This window comes from Arachis stenosperma, chromosome 10, assembly GCF_014773155.1.
Source record: "Arachis stenosperma cultivar V10309 chromosome 10, arast.V10309.gnm1.PFL2, whole genome shotgun sequence".
Classification (NCBI taxonomy): Eukaryota; Viridiplantae; Streptophyta; class Magnoliopsida; order Fabales; family Fabaceae; genus Arachis; species Arachis stenosperma.
Window position 1 is genome coordinate 10,592,338 of NC_080386.1, and position 15,866 is coordinate 10,608,203.

The window sequence follows — 15,866 nt, forward strand, 5'->3', positions numbered from 1 at the left end:
GTGAAAATGGTGGTAGAGAATCAATACTTCCAACAGATAGAATATTGCGTGAAAATAATGGTGGAAGGTTAGTACTTCTACCAGATAGAACCTTGTGTAAAAATGATGATGGAGAGCCAATATTTCCAATAGAAATAGGAAACATTTTTGTAGAACAAAAAATGAAAGTAAATTGTTTTGTTTTAAAGTCAATTTTTTTTTTAGAAAAATGATAGAATGACTTATCAAAAAGAAGAAGTCATATATTTTTACTTGTTCAAAAAGTTGTAAATTAATTTTTTTAAAAATTAAAAAAAATTTAAATAGTACCAAACACACATATTGTGACTTTTCATAATTCAAAACAAAAAAAAGTAGCTTCTCCTGTTTTCCAATCGGACGCTTATTCTTCCAATACTCTTTCAACCTAAATAGACATGTGTAAACTAAATTACTAAAGTAGTTTCTAAAATTGACGTGGTATACCAAATCGTCTCTAAAATTTTAATTGCACCAATTTACGTTTTTAAAATCGAAAAAATTACATCATATTAGTTTTTAACTCATTTTTCGTTAATAATGTACTGACGTGGTTTGATAACGTGGACCTTTAGTGACACGTGTCACTTCATAATTTGGCTACATATGACGGTATAATGACATGTCAGTCAATAACACATGCATGCTAACATAGATGGTTATGTCACGTGTCACTATGCTATTTTGTCACGTATTGAATTATGCCACGTGTCAAAATATTATTCGTTCACGTGTCATCCGCTATATTATCATTGCAGATGCACTAATTTGGTCTCTTAATTTGCATCAAGTAGCTCATTTTATTTCCTGAAATTGAATATTATACACCAAATTAGTCTCTTTGCCAGTTTTTTCTCTTATTTTTGTAAATTTAAAATTCTCAATATTTTTTTACATACTAATTTCAATTATATTTTTATAATAAATTTTATTATACAATGTTTATAATAATTTTTTGATTAATAATTTTAACTTGTATCATTAAACATATATTAGCTAAATCCAAAATTTTTATTATTGTCTCTTGTGGTTATTTGTATTTGTTTTAATACTGTTTAAACCATAGTTACAATAAATGCTTATATTAATTAATAGTGTAATAATGAAAAAGTTGCCTAGGTAAATTATAGATAAAAAGAATTATTATCATTGACAGTATAAATTTATCTTATTAATTTAGTGAAAAATTAATTATTTGGAGAATCGAATATTTTTAAAACGGATGGGAATAATGAATTTATATTAATTAATAAGTGTCTTATCAAATATTTTTAAAATATTTATTAAAATGTTAAATATTAAAAAATTTATATTAAAAAATATTATTATATTCTTAACTTACACTCTTTAAAATATAGTCTAAATTCCACATAAAAATAACACCAAATAAAAATAATAAATCTAAATCCAACAAAATATGTAGAGAGTCCAGAGTCCGGACTGATTCTTGAACACCTGCCACGCACGTGCAAACCCACACCCACAACCCTAAAATGTCTATTTAATTATTTATATTATGCAAAGGCATAATAAATATTTTCATTCAGCCATGCCACAGTGCCAAGATTTGACGCATGCGAAAATGTACAATTTCTCCTTTCTTGATTATATCGTAATTTCACCTCACATTTCTGGTAATGAAATGGTGTTAAGAGAGGAATGAATCTTTTTCAATTTTTTTAATACTTGAAAAAAAAAAGTCTTGTTACCATTAATTTTATAATTGGAATTAAAATTAAATATAAAAAAGAGAACAATAAAAAATAAAAAATCGACACTATCTAATTTTTTTCACTAAAAAATTTCACTCCCTGTTAAGAACCAGTAACTATTTATATGAGTTGTCCAAATTATCCGTAATGGGAAAAACCATCATATTCTTTCTACATTTTACATCCACTACTTTCTCCACTTCTCATCTTTATGTTTCTAGATGATCTCTCGGCTAATTGGCTTCTTTTACATAGAATAAATTAAGAAAAATATCTCAATATCTAAATTTTTTAATGTAAAGTTTTTGGTTGGTTCTAATCTTCTATGAACTACTTTCACCTTCTACCTTCTAGAATTAGACACATCGTAATTCTTATGAAGTGTCATATACTCATATATGCTATAGTTGAATAGAAGTTGATTCTCAGTAGAGCAGTCAAACGGGTTAGTTTAGCCCGTTAAATTTAAAGGTTTAATGGACTATACTGTTTAAATTTATTTTATTTATGGACTATAATTTTTTAGTCTAGATTATTTATAATTATTCCAATAGGTTAAATGAGTCAGTCTGTTTATTTTTTTATTTTAGTTTTTGAAAAATATATTGACAAAAAATATTACTTTAAGGTAAAAAATCTTTAAAAAATAATTTTTTTAGTTGATGGGTCGAATTTTCATGTCGAATCGGGAGAAATATCAACTAAAAGTGCTACTTTTTTTTTTGAAAAAATATATAAAAAAAAACAGACCACCCGTTTAGTTCGCAGATTAACCCGTTTAACCTGCCATTATTTTGGGGTTAATCGGACTCAATCCGAAATTAAAACGGACTTAATTATAAAGGTAAAACTCACCTATTTAAATAGATAAACGGATTAGTCTGATAAATTTGACCCATTTTAATGACCTAATTTTCAGAGTGAAAGGAAGTCAAAAAATAGTATATAAGATATATAAAGTTTTTCTAAGTTGATTTCAAATTTGCAAAGTCGTATTTGGATGAAATAATTCTAGAAGGTAATGTAAGTTTTTAATATATTTAAATTAACTATTGATAATAATGCTTGATACTAATTTCAAAGAAATTTGCAAATTCCAAAGATTTCTATAGAAGATATTTTATTGAATAACAATTGAAAATCCTAGAAGATGAACTAGAAAGTTCAATAATTTTTCATATTTATACACCCAAAATAATATATTTTCAATTTCTCGTTTATAGAAAATTTTTAGGATTACTTATTGTCTCTCTTTTTTTTTGAAAGTAATATTTATGTTATATTATAAAGATATACCAAAGATATTCAAATGGGTCTGGTTACAGATCGCAGGTGAAACTAGACTTGGTCTGGTAAAAGCCAGATTTGCAAGTGTGTGGGCTGCTGAATTGCACTTCTCTTTACATGTGTAATATGGTAACTTCTAAAGCTAATAAAAAAGGCCTTGATATTTGATTGTATACTAAAAATATAAACTTTTTTTGTACATAATTATTTTTATAATGACCTACAAACATGGTCAAAAAAGAGTTAAGTTCCTCCTAAAGGTATTGGGCTAAAAGGATGGAACCCAAAATAACACATTGAGGAGTTGAATTTCTCTTCAGTGGGAACTATATTGGTGGAAGTGGATTGGTTGGATTTGGAGTGTAAATGTGCCATCTAGTTGAAAGAAAACCAAACTAGATGTCCCTTCACTAATGTCACATGTCAGAAGCTTTAGTTTAACGTGTGGGAATCAACTTCCTACCCCTTTTTAGTTGACAAGACTTGAGGTGATCCCAAATACCTAAAGATATTTTGGAAAGAGCAGTAAACCAAATGTCAGACTAAAATCATTGGCCAAGGGGTGCCCTCTTCATCATGGTTTTACACTATAAAAAGGACCTCAAGCCACCTCTGTAAAGCATCCTTCATCCTTCACTCTCACTTTTCACTTTCACCTTGATCATCTTCTTCTTCACGGACCTTGAAACCCTTTTCATCCTTTACTTTCACCTTCACCTTCATCTTCTTCTGAGAGCTTCTCTTCTCTGTAAACCATTCCTGTCCACTTTAAACAAAGCTCATTCATCCTCTTGTGACATTAGTGGAGGTCTCAACACTTGTTCTCCACCTCTCTTCCTCACTATTAGTTCTTGTATTGTTTATTTGCCATTAACAGAAGTGTCTTCCTCACAAGTTTACTTACCCCTAATCTCTCACCTTAACTATTATTTTTCACTTAATATATTTTCCACGAAACCCACCCGAATCATCTGGCGACTCCACTAAGGAGGAACACTTCGACATGATGGCTGAATCTAGCAATACTCATCCTGGGCAGAATCGACCACCTAAGCGACGCTCAATAACTCCTCGGGATCTCAACCTCAGCTTGGGATCACCTCAAGACGAGGACGGGCACAACCAAGAAGAGGAACACATGGAGCAGCAGAATCTGGGTGCAGGAGGAGAAGGAGCTCATGCCCATGCAAATTTTTTCACACCCCATGCTGGAGGTACCACTGGCATGCACACTCATGTAACCATTCCTGCTCATGTGTACAACTATATGATAGACAACCAAACAAAGATGCAAGCTTTGATCACAGAAATGATGGCTAGAGATCAAACGAGGTATAGAACCCCCTCACCGCCTCCATTCGCGAACCAGGAGAATATGGAGGAAGACGAGAACACCCCAGTCACTCGTAGGGAGTTAGCATGTATTCTAAAGGGCAAAAGAGAAGCAAGTGAGCCTACTTGGAAGATAAGTCCACCATTCGGACATCATATCTTGGCGAAACCATACCCTAAGGGGTACTAACCACCTACCTTTCATAAATTTGATGGTACTGGAAGTGCCAAAGAACACATACTGTCATTCTTGGACGATCTCGGGGTGTTCAGGAACCACCAGGAGCTCAAGATCAAGGAGTTCTCAAAATCACTGACAGGAAGGGCATTCACGTGGTATTGCAAGTTGAAAGCCAGTAGCATCAACACCTGGGAGCAATTAGTAACGGAGTTCTGCAACAAGTTCCTGGAAGAGGAACCCTCCATGCACATCATGGACCTGGGGAGAGTGAAACAGAGACAAGGAGAAGGATTGGTAGCGTTCGTCAAGAGATACAAAGATCAAGCTTTACTTTGTATAGACACTCTCCCAGAGCCACAATTGGTGTACGGGTGTATTAGAAATGTGGAAGATGGATCCCAAATTTATCTTTCTATGAGCAACATAAACACTTTCTCTGAGCTCTTAAAGAGAGCATCTGACATAACAGAGGCAATGAAGCGCAATGGAATGAGATATAAAGAAGTTTCTCCTCTGGAAGTGTGTGCCGCTGATGGCAGGGGCAGAAGGAGTTCCTATTCTAAGGGTGTTAAGAAAAACAATCCTCCACCCCCACTACCTCTCTCCAGAGCTCAGGCCATGGTTGTCGTAAATGGATGGTTTGAGGATGGAACATTAAACCCCAGAACAGATAGAGAGCCACCAACATCTGAAGACTTGAGAGATCCAAGATATTGCATGGTGCACCGCAATAAGGGCCATGGGTTAACCGATTGTTATGTGGTAAGGACGATGTTTCATAGGCAAGTGAAGGAAGAGAAGATACTCCTAAATGGGGAACAAAACCAAGAATGTGTAAAAAGCACTCCTTTCCCTCAACATGATGTTGGAATGATAGGCATTGAAGGAGAGGTAATGCTGACAGAGATCGTAGATGAAGCAGAAGAGATGGTTACCATGGAGGAGTCCTTGGATGAAGACACCTTGACAAGAGGTCTTTTGAAGTCTCAAGGTTGTAGAATCATGTTCAACCAACTTGGCTTGGAACCCCACATTCAGAAAGAGGTGGCCAGAGCTCTAATAGGAGTCATTCAGAAGCATGAAAAAGGTTTTGGGGGCATCAACGCTCAGCTCACAAGATTAGCAAAGGTCCATGCAAACGCCCTGGTGTTTCGGGACCCTGACTCATTTAATGGGGAGTTCTACCATAATAAACAATTGTACGTGGAAGCAGTGGTAGAAGGCATGAAGGTCAGAAGGGCCTTGGTGGATGCTGGATCAGGGATAAACATCATACCCACTCATATTTCTAGAAATGGGAGGTTCTGCTGATCAGATAAAGCCTACTCAAGTCGGGCTCAATGCTTTTAATGGAGTGGGTGTGAAATCTAGAGGGTGTGTTAATGCTGTCTTGGAGGTTGGCCCCATAAAGACCAATAATAAGTTTCATGTGGTGGATGGAAGCTCTAGCTACCACATCCTACTGGGACGTCCATGGATTCATTTACATCGGTGCGTTCCTTCAAGTTGGCATCAATGCATAAAGTCTAGCTGGAGAGGGAAGGATATTAGCATCTCAGCCACTGTAACACCCTTTGATGCGGGAGAAGCACATTTAGTGGATGCGAGTTTCTATGAACAGCTTGCGTTACCAGGGGTCAACAAAATAAGGCATGTGCAGGAATGCACCATCGAAACACCTAGACAAAAAGCAGTACGGAAGAACACCCTGATGGAGGAAGCACAAAAAAAAAACCAAAAAACGAGCAACAGCAATCGAAGACCTAGGGCTTCGTAAGAAAATTCTCCCAGGTGGAAGATATCGGTGGTGTATCCTATAGGAACTCGGGGGTCCAGCGGAGGAAAATTACCAGAACTCTCCTGGCCCCGACATCCTAAGTATACAAGAAGAAGAACATCTACAAAGCAGCATAGAAAATGCCCCTTTCCAACTCCAAGATGAAGCAAAGCAGAAGGAGACAGAGTTGGAAGAGATTAATTTAGGGACTGAAGAACACCCGAGGCCTTTGTTCGTGTGCAAAACTCTAGGGGAGAAGGAGAAAAGGGATTTGATAGCATTATTAACAAAGTTCAGAGATGTGTTCGCTTGGAACTATGATGAAATGCCAGGGTTAGATCCAAACCTGGTGACCTACAATTTAGCCGTGAGGAAAGGAGCAACTCCTGTCAAGCAAGCTCCTAGAAAATTCTCCAATGAAATAGAAGCTCAAGTAAAGAAAGAAATCGAAAAGTTACTCGCAGCCAAGTTTGTCAAACCAATACAACACCCCTCTTGGTTAGCCAACGTAGTGCCAGTGAAAAAGAAGAATGGGCAGATCCGGTGTTGCGTGGCTTTTAGAGATCTAAACAAAGCTTGCCCTAAGGATGATTTTCCTCTGCCAGATGTCGATAGAATGGTAGATGCTACAGTCGGATTTGAGAGGTTCTCCTGCATGGATGGATTTAGTAGGTACAACCAAATTAGAATGGCTCCGGGAGATCAAGAAAAGACAGCATTTCGAACACCCGTAGGTAATTTTTACTATATTGTCATGCCTTTTGGCCTAAAGAATGCTGGAGCAACCTACTAAAGAGCCATGACTGCTATATTCTATGACATAATGCATGACTTTGTAGAAGACTATGTAGACGATTTGGTTGTCAAGTCAACATCCGGAAAGCAACACACAGAACACCTCAGAGCTGTGTTCACTAGATGCAGAAAGTATAGACTCAAGATGAACCCCATGAAATGTGCCTTCGGGGTGTCATCTGGAAAGTTCTTGGGATTCAGAGTCCACAAAGGAGGCATTTCAACTGACAAGTATAAGATTAAAGCTGTCCAAGACATGGAACCTCCGAAAGACATCAAGGGACTTCAGAAGTTCATTGGCAAGCTGGGGTACATTCGAAGGTTCATACCAGCATTAGGGGAGCTCTTAGGACCCCTAAGACCTTTGTTGAAAGAGAAGAACACCTTTACGTTGGGACAACACCACCAAGCTGTGATGGACAAGATCAAGAACATTCTCACGTCCACTCACACTATGACTTCCCCTCAGCCTGGTGCACCATTGAAGGTATACTTAGCGGTAGGGGAAAAAGCAGTTAGTGGGTTAATTGCATAAGAAGGTGAAGGCAAAGAGAAACCCATTGCTTATGTTAGCAGAGCCATGAAAGGGCCAAAACAAAGATACTCTTCACTAGAGAAACATTGTCTCGCTCTGGTGTATATCTCATAAAGATACCGACACTACTTTCAAGCACACCAAGTAGAAGTCGTATCAAAAAATGAAGGTCTCAGATTTTTAATTGAAAAGCCAATGTTGACTGGAAGAATGAGTCGTTGGGCACTCCTAATAAGCGAATATGATGTGAAATTGGTGACACCTACCACCATTAAGAGCCAAGCTTTGGCTATTCTCTTGTCGATCTGTGCTGAAAAAACAACGATTGAAGAGTTGCCAGATCAGATTCCAGGAACAATAGAGACTGTTTATGCTTGCAATGAAGAGGAAACATGGACCCTCTCATGTTTGATGAAACACCCTCGAATCCTCAAGGAGGGGCAGGAGTCGTCCTTACAGACTCCCATGGAAGAAACCTGTCCTTCATGTTTCGATTGGATTTTTCTTGCACCAACAATGAGGCAGAGTATGAAGCGCTAATGCTCGGTCTAAAGATGGCTCAAGAAGTTGGTATCAAGAAACTCCATGTAAAAGGAGACTCCAACCTAATAATACAACAAATCCTAGGAGGGTATGGCACGAAGGAAAGAAGTCTGGCCTTATGCAGAGAGCAAGTGTGGCGCATGAAGAAGGTATTTGATAAGATCTCATTTGAGCATGTACCCCGAACAGAAAACAAGCATGCGGATGCTTTAGCAACATTGGGGAGTAGAGTTACTATTCAAAATGGACAACATGCTTTGGAACACTGGGTAGCTGAAAGTCCTGCCAGAGAAGAAGGGATGTCTGTGGAAGGAAAAATCAATGATTGGCGAACGCCTATACATGAACAGCTCAGAACGCTCAACATCACCAAAGAAACAAGAGGATTTTGCCTCCTCAATGGGCAAATGTTCAGAAAAAGTAATGATGGACTCCTCATGAAATGTGTAGGAGAAGAAGAAGGGAAAGAAAAAGCAAAACAACTGCATGGAGCCACTTGCGGAGAAGAAGGCCCCGGTTTGTACCGAAGGCTTCAGAGGTGGGGTATTTATTGGCCGAAAATGAAGTTTCATTGTGATGAATTACAGGCTTCCTGCAAGGCTTGTCAAGAAACAAAAAAAAGCATGCAGATATGTAATGTTCACAATTGGCAACAACCCATCGTAGAGTACCTCGATGCTGGAGTTTTGCCTTCAGAGAAAATAGAAGCTGAGAGATTGAAGAAGAGATCAGAACGCTACTTCTTGCGAAAAGGTGAGTTGTTCAAAAAGAGTTTTACCAGAGAGATGCTAAAATGCGTTCGAGATGAAGAAAAAGATAAAGTCTTGGAAGAAGTCCATCAAGGAGTATGTGGGAGACACCAAGAAAGATGGGCCTTATGGTATGAACTAATCAGGATTGGCTATTACTGACCAAAAATGAAGGAAGATGCAATCAACTGGGGCAAAAGGTGTCTACAATGCCAAAAACATGCAAACTTGATACATGCGCCAAGCGTGCAGAAGAATAGCCTCAAAACACCATACCCATTCCATACATGGGCGGTAGATTTTGTGGGACCAATCAACCCCCCATCAATGGGGAAGAAGTGGATTCTAGTTGCAACAGAAAGCGTCACCAAGTGGGTGGAGGCTTTCGCTGTCAGGGAAGCAAATGCTGAAGCAGTAGTGAGATTTATCAAAGAAAATATAATATGCAGGTTCGGGCTGCCAAGTGTTCTAGTGTTCGATAATGGAACCCACTTTGTTAACCAAAGAGTGTGGGGTGTTCTTGAACAATACCAAATCAAACATCACAAGTCTTCCCCCTACTACCCGCAAGGCAATGGCCAGGTAGAGGCTACTAACAAGAGCTTTTTGAAAATACTCACAAAGATGGTGACCGATGCTCATAAAGATTGGAGTGAATACCTACCACTTGCTCTTTGGGCTTATAGAACAACCGGATATGGAACAACCGGAGTAACACCCTTCTCGTTGGTTTATGGGGTTGAAGCTGTACTGCCAACAGAGATTGAAGTGCCCACCGCCAGGATGTTGTTAGACGAGGCAAGGGATCGTGAAGCTGAGTTGCAAGAATTGGAAGAAAAAAGAGAAGTTGTGGGAAGCAAGATGGAAGAATACCACCGGAGACTAGCGTTAGCTTACGACAAGCATGTTCAGCCCAGGGTGTTCCTAGAGGGTGATCTGGTGCTAAAATCAGTAGACGCAGTAATGAGGAAGATGTCTTTGCCAAAAATGGGCTCCCAAATGGGAGGGTCCTTACATTGTTTCTGAAGTACACCCCAATGGACACTGTATCCTGCTGGACCCAGATCATGGAACAACCACTGGCCCCATCAATTTCAAGTATGTCAAGAAATACTATGCCTAATTTCAGCTTTAGTAGTTCAAATTTCAATTCCAAAAGGCTTTTTTTTTATCAAAAGCCAATGTTTATGTTATATTATTCTGCAAGCATCCTGCAATACATGAGAAAACTGCTTTAGCAATCATACACTCAAAAAATGTGAGTGATGCATCTTAAAAAATTTTGCAGTACAAAATAGTTCCAAAAAAGTGAAGTGTCCCACCCTTCAATCTCCTAAAAAGAGTCGAGCATAAATAGGGCAAGAAAGTTATGGGTACCTTCCTTTTCTTTGCCTAAAAAAAAAAGAGGCAGAAAAAAAATAACAGTAGATAATCTTGCTCTTCTTAGAATCATACCCTCCCCCTGCAAAAAAAAAAAAAAAAAGAATGTGTGTATCCAAAATAAAATGATCACACAAGCAGGTAAAACCCCTGGAGAAGTATGCATATTATATTAAAAAAAAAAGAGGAGAAACATAACACCCAAAAAGAGGTGTATAATGAAAGTCACAGAAGCAGTAGGACAAAAATATACTTTGTCAAAGTATTACATATTTTACAAAATAAAGTGCTGAAAACTATCACAGCCACAAAATATCACTGTAAGAAATCACAGAAGAAGTAGCCTCCTTATGCTTAGCCAATTGCTCTCGCTCCATGCTGACGCTGGCTAACCTAGCCTTCAGGGTGTTCAATTCAGATGTAAGCTTGTTAACCTTTTCTTGAAGAGCAAAAACATCAGAAGAGAGAATGTGATGCTCTTTAGACAACAATTCTTCTCTAGCAAGATCAGAGATCCCAGGTGGAGGCTCCAATTTTGCAGAAAGATTTTCAAGCCAATGACCACCCAATTTAAATAACTTAAGGTTATTTAGATGATTTTCTACCATATCCCGATAAGCACCCCACAAGTCTGCAAGGGAGTGTGAAGTGAAGAAATCCCATGCGTCAAGAAAAGCTTGGTACCCAAGCTTCTTGAAAAGGCAGTTTAGGTCATTTGGAAGCAAGAAGGAAGGAGCCCGGGATGCAATCTCCGATAACAAGTTCTTCGCATCGCCATTGAAATGCTCAAACTCATCGCGGACAGAAACTGAAAAGCAAAACAACCTTTTTTCATCAAGAACTTATAAAATGTTGGCATTCCTGACAAATGAAAAGAAATACAATGGAACACACCAGAAGAAGCACTAGCTAAAGGTTCCTTTGTGATTTTAGAAGTGCTTGAAGCTTGAAAGGTGGACTCAGAAGCGGTATGAGAAGCTGAAGATACAAACATACATACAAACAGTATGAACAAAATCATGTATGTAAGTCTCAAAAAAGAAAAAAAAAAGAAGAGGTGCAGTAAAACAGTTGTACCTGCACCAGGAAAAACCGTTCGGGTGGGAGTAACAACACGTCTAGTAGGATCCCCTTGGCAGGTAACACCCGGCTCAATGTCAACATTTCTCTTAGAACTTGCTTTTGCTCGTAGGCCATCTCGCACAACTTCTTGGGTAGTACCCTCGTCAGGGACGTCTCCAACAATAAATAAATTAGGAGAGTCTCCACTGACCCTTTCTAAAGAGCTCTCATCGCCTACATTTACCGGATCAGAAGGTGCATTTGGAATTATTTTCAGTTTACCCAAAAGACGATGAGACCTACGCTTCACAACACTGCTAGATAAGCTAACCACAGCTTTACCAGAAGACTGTGATGACTCAATAAAGCAAGCAGCAGCAGAAGAACCTTTAGCTTTTGCCGTCGAAGAAGGAGAAATCCTTGAGCCAGTGGAAATTGGTGAAGGCGTAGCATCAACAGAAGGCCCAGGTGGTCTTTCAAGAGACCTCTTTGCAACCTCAACATTTGAATTCTCCACTTTACTGCGCTTGACCACTTCAGCAGTAACAACTGAATCATCAGGTTTTCTTTTTAAAGAAGGTGGATGTCTATAACACCTGGCGTTCAAGTCTACAAAACACCAGCACAAAAGATACAGCAGTCAAATACACAAAGAGGAGAGAGAGACGAAAAACAAATGAAGAAACAAAAAACAAGAATCAGCAAAGAACAAATATCACTTATAATGGTCGAAGGAGAAAGGTTGCCAGTCATGAAATATGGATCCTTGATCAAAACTGGGACAAATGATTTGACATCAGGGACGGAGGTACCCTCATATTGTCTGATATGCTCCTTCATACTCATAAGGTAATCCACATAATCCATTGTAACTCCCCCATCCCTGTCGAGAGGAACAACCAAGAAAGGATTGTACTTCGGAAGTTCTTCTTGAAACAGAACCTTTTTCATTAAATTTTCCGATGGAAAAAAAATATGCTCCACATTTTTTGGATCCTGGTCCCACCCTAGTTGGCGACTTACCCTATTAGGACGGTAGATCACTGGACAGATTAAAGCTCCACAGTGAAAATCCCTATCCATAACAATCAAACCAGGAAGAGGGGTAGGAGAAGTACACAAAAGCCAAAAGTCATAAACCCCATCCTGGCCGGTGGAAATGTTATTGCGGTCATGCTCAAGACAAGCAGAATATATACGATGAATAGCCGATGTATCGGGCTGGTAAGAGGTTACGTACGGGCGAAAACAAAAATTTTCCTCCAAGTCAATAACATCCTCCAAAGATTTCGAAGGATGAGCTGAACCCCAAATCCAAGCACGAGGACTTGCCTTCTTATCTGGAAGAATTGTAGGGGGCTTACGGGTGGGAGCAAACAGAGAGAACCGCTCAAAAAGAAAGAGTTGAAGAAATATTTCGTCAATGAAAGACAAAACTGGAAAGCGACCATGAGCAATCTTGAGTTGGTGGGAAAATTGATCAAGCCGCGTATATAAGCTGCCGAGATACATAGGAGCCAATGGTAAACGTTCTCCTCTAGCAATCAAGCAGGCTAAAAGAAACACCCTATGGCTCATACACTCATCCGCCGGTCCCAAAAATACATATTTACTTAACCAATAAGCAACAAAAGCAGCTCCCCTAAGATATAAAGAAACAGCAGGAGCAGGGACAAACTCACCATTGAGGAAATCACCAAAGAAATAACGAGACCAATTAGAGTAAGAATACTTAACAGTAATCTTCTTCTTCTTGGAATCTTGCTTGTCGCCAACCACCTCTTTTCCTCTCGAGAACCGACGAGTCTTCGGATGCTCATCCTTGGAGGAAGATTTCTTAGCCTGCCTACTCTTGGACAACTATTTTGCATATCGACCAGCATCACTTAAACTCATTTGAAGATGTCGTGCAAGTTTAAGCAGATCAGAATCTGGGCGAAGAAGAGTGAGATCCACACTACCAAACACCGGCAGTTGAAGAAGAACCACAACATCTTCCAAAGTGGGTGAAAACTCACCCCAAGAAGTCAGAAAAGTATGAATCTGAGAACACCACCTCTGCCAAAGTAAACTCATATCAGATCCATTTCGCTGAACACCCAAGCCTGCCAAGAGGAAATCAATTAGTGCTTCTTCAACATATAGCAACAAGGTAAAGAAATTATAAGAATCAATTATGAGGATAGATGGCAGAGAACAACCAACCTGCAGATGTGCGAATAGCCTTGGCAACACCAGCTGATTCTAATCTCCTCACAAAACTACCACCCTCCTCAAACAATACTGTGAACACCCACTTTTGCAAAACCTTATTTATGTGAGTAGTTGCCTCAGATTTAAAAGACGTCCATGGAAATTCTTGGCGCTTCAACCGAGAACAAAGTAGAGTAGGACCCACTTGATATGAAGGATTCTCAACAAATTCACCCAAAACTCTACAATCTGAAGAATCAAAGGCGAGTTTCATAGTTTTATCCATACCTAATAACAAGCCAGAAGAAGGAGGGTCCAAAAAAGGTTTCTTCATCAAAGGAGGATCTACAAAAGTAGCCCTCTTATTTGATGGTTTAACCCAAGGTTGGGGGATAAATTCAGAAAATCCCATTGCATATTCTTCAGGAACATCGTCCATATCATTCACAGAAGAGTCAGTACCTAAACTATTACTAGAGTCCTCTGGGTCACTATCCATTATCTCAGCAAGTTTCACACGAGGCATGACAACAAAAAAGAAGCAATTCCTAAAAAAGGGGGGGAAGAAGGAGAACAGCAACAACAAAATAGAGTAAACATCAATATCACGCAAATACCAACGACAAAAATGTTCAAAATATAAAGGAGAATATTGCAGAACACTCAAAAAATTCTAAAAAAGCCAAAGAGCATCGCATGTCAAAAAAACAACCAAGGAGTTCTCAAATGAAACAAAAAAGCAAAGGTATGAAAATCATTCATCATATTCTTTACTCGATAAGGCCACTAACTCCTCATATCCTCACAACATCATATTTCATTTGGTGGCATATATGAAAATATTGCAAAATATTATACGTTTATAGCTTTGAAAGAATATAAATATGGAACACTAAAAATTTGTTCTAATTTAAAAAGTTTATAAACAAATTACTTATGACTATACTATACAGAAAAAAATTTTAATTAAATTATTTTTATTCTTAAATATCTATTTTATAGTTGCAGATGAACATTGCTCATGATGTTTAATTCAATTTCTTTTATTTTGTGATGCCATTGGAAACATATACAAATGAGAACATGTACAAATAAGGATATAACATCCAAGTTGTAAGGTGAAAGATCTTTATCAAAGAATCCCTATAGCTAATCCCAAAATTAACAACTCAATATACATGGGGCTGAGAGGGGTTACATGAGAACAAAGGCAGAGAACATAATAATAAGGGTTCAGAGTAACAAAGAGTACAGAATGATCATCAGAGTTCAGACACGAGTTCAGAGTAACAAAAGTTCAGAATAATACAAAAAAAATGTCAAATATACAATAGTAGATTTTCAAGTGCCAGAATCTCATCTAAGAAAATAAGAGTACGCATTATATGACAAAAAAGGGAGCAAGACCAAAGACAAAAGCAAGAAAAGAAGAAAAAGAGTCTTACAAAATAAGAAGACAGAGCAATGTTGAATATGGGAGTGTCCTTTGTCCTAAAAAAAACTCCCAATTGTTGAAGAAGACAGAGGGTTTGGATGGTGGTGTGCTGTGTAAACAAAAATACCCTAACAAAGATGATGAGAAACACGCTCTCCCCTATCCTCCCAGGTGTTCTCCCCTTCTTATGTGTCTCTCCAAATCCAGGTATTCAAATTTAAAACGCGTCCAATTAAAAGGCTAAGAGTTTCTCCCCTTCTTATTTCCTTATATATTAAATTATTATATTAAATCAAATCATCCCTCCTTTTTCATAATATATATATATATATATATATATATATATATATATATATGTTTTAATAATAATAATATGTATATATACATACACTACTTTTAAAAATAAATACATACATACAAATAAATTATGAATATATTCATTTACTAATCTTATTTATTTATTTATTTATTTTATTAATATTTAAAATATTTGCACAATAACATTCTTTTATTCATTTTTTTATGAGTACATAATTATATTCATATTATACAGAAATATTTATATCTGAATATTTACAAATACATATCTCATTATGACAAAAAAAAAATAAATAAAAGAGGGGGATTTGATTCTTTAGAGTTATGATATGTTAGCTTCTTAAAAAAATTAATTATTATTCTTGTTCTGTTGAGTACAAAAAGGTTTAATGCAGCTTGAGGGAATACTTTGTACCCTCAAAGACTGCATGGGGGCTTATGATTGTGTACTAAAAATATAAACCTTTTTTTTACATAATTATTTTTATAATGACCTACAAACATGGTTAAAAAAGAGTTAAGTTCCTCCTAAAGGTATTGGGCTAAAAG

General features: G+C 37.6%; 1 protein-coding gene across 1 annotated transcript; it reads left to right on the top strand.

Moving 5' to 3' along the window:
- The first annotated feature begins 9,256 nt into the window (after nt 1-9,256).
- Nucleotides 9,257-9,955, top strand: LOC130956738 (uncharacterized). Its single transcript, XM_057883735.1, has one exon. The coding sequence runs from the start codon at nt 9,257-9,259 to the stop codon at nt 9,953-9,955; it is 699 nt and encodes a 232-aa protein (XP_057739718.1).
- Nucleotides 9,956-15,866: the final 5,911 nt, after the last annotated feature.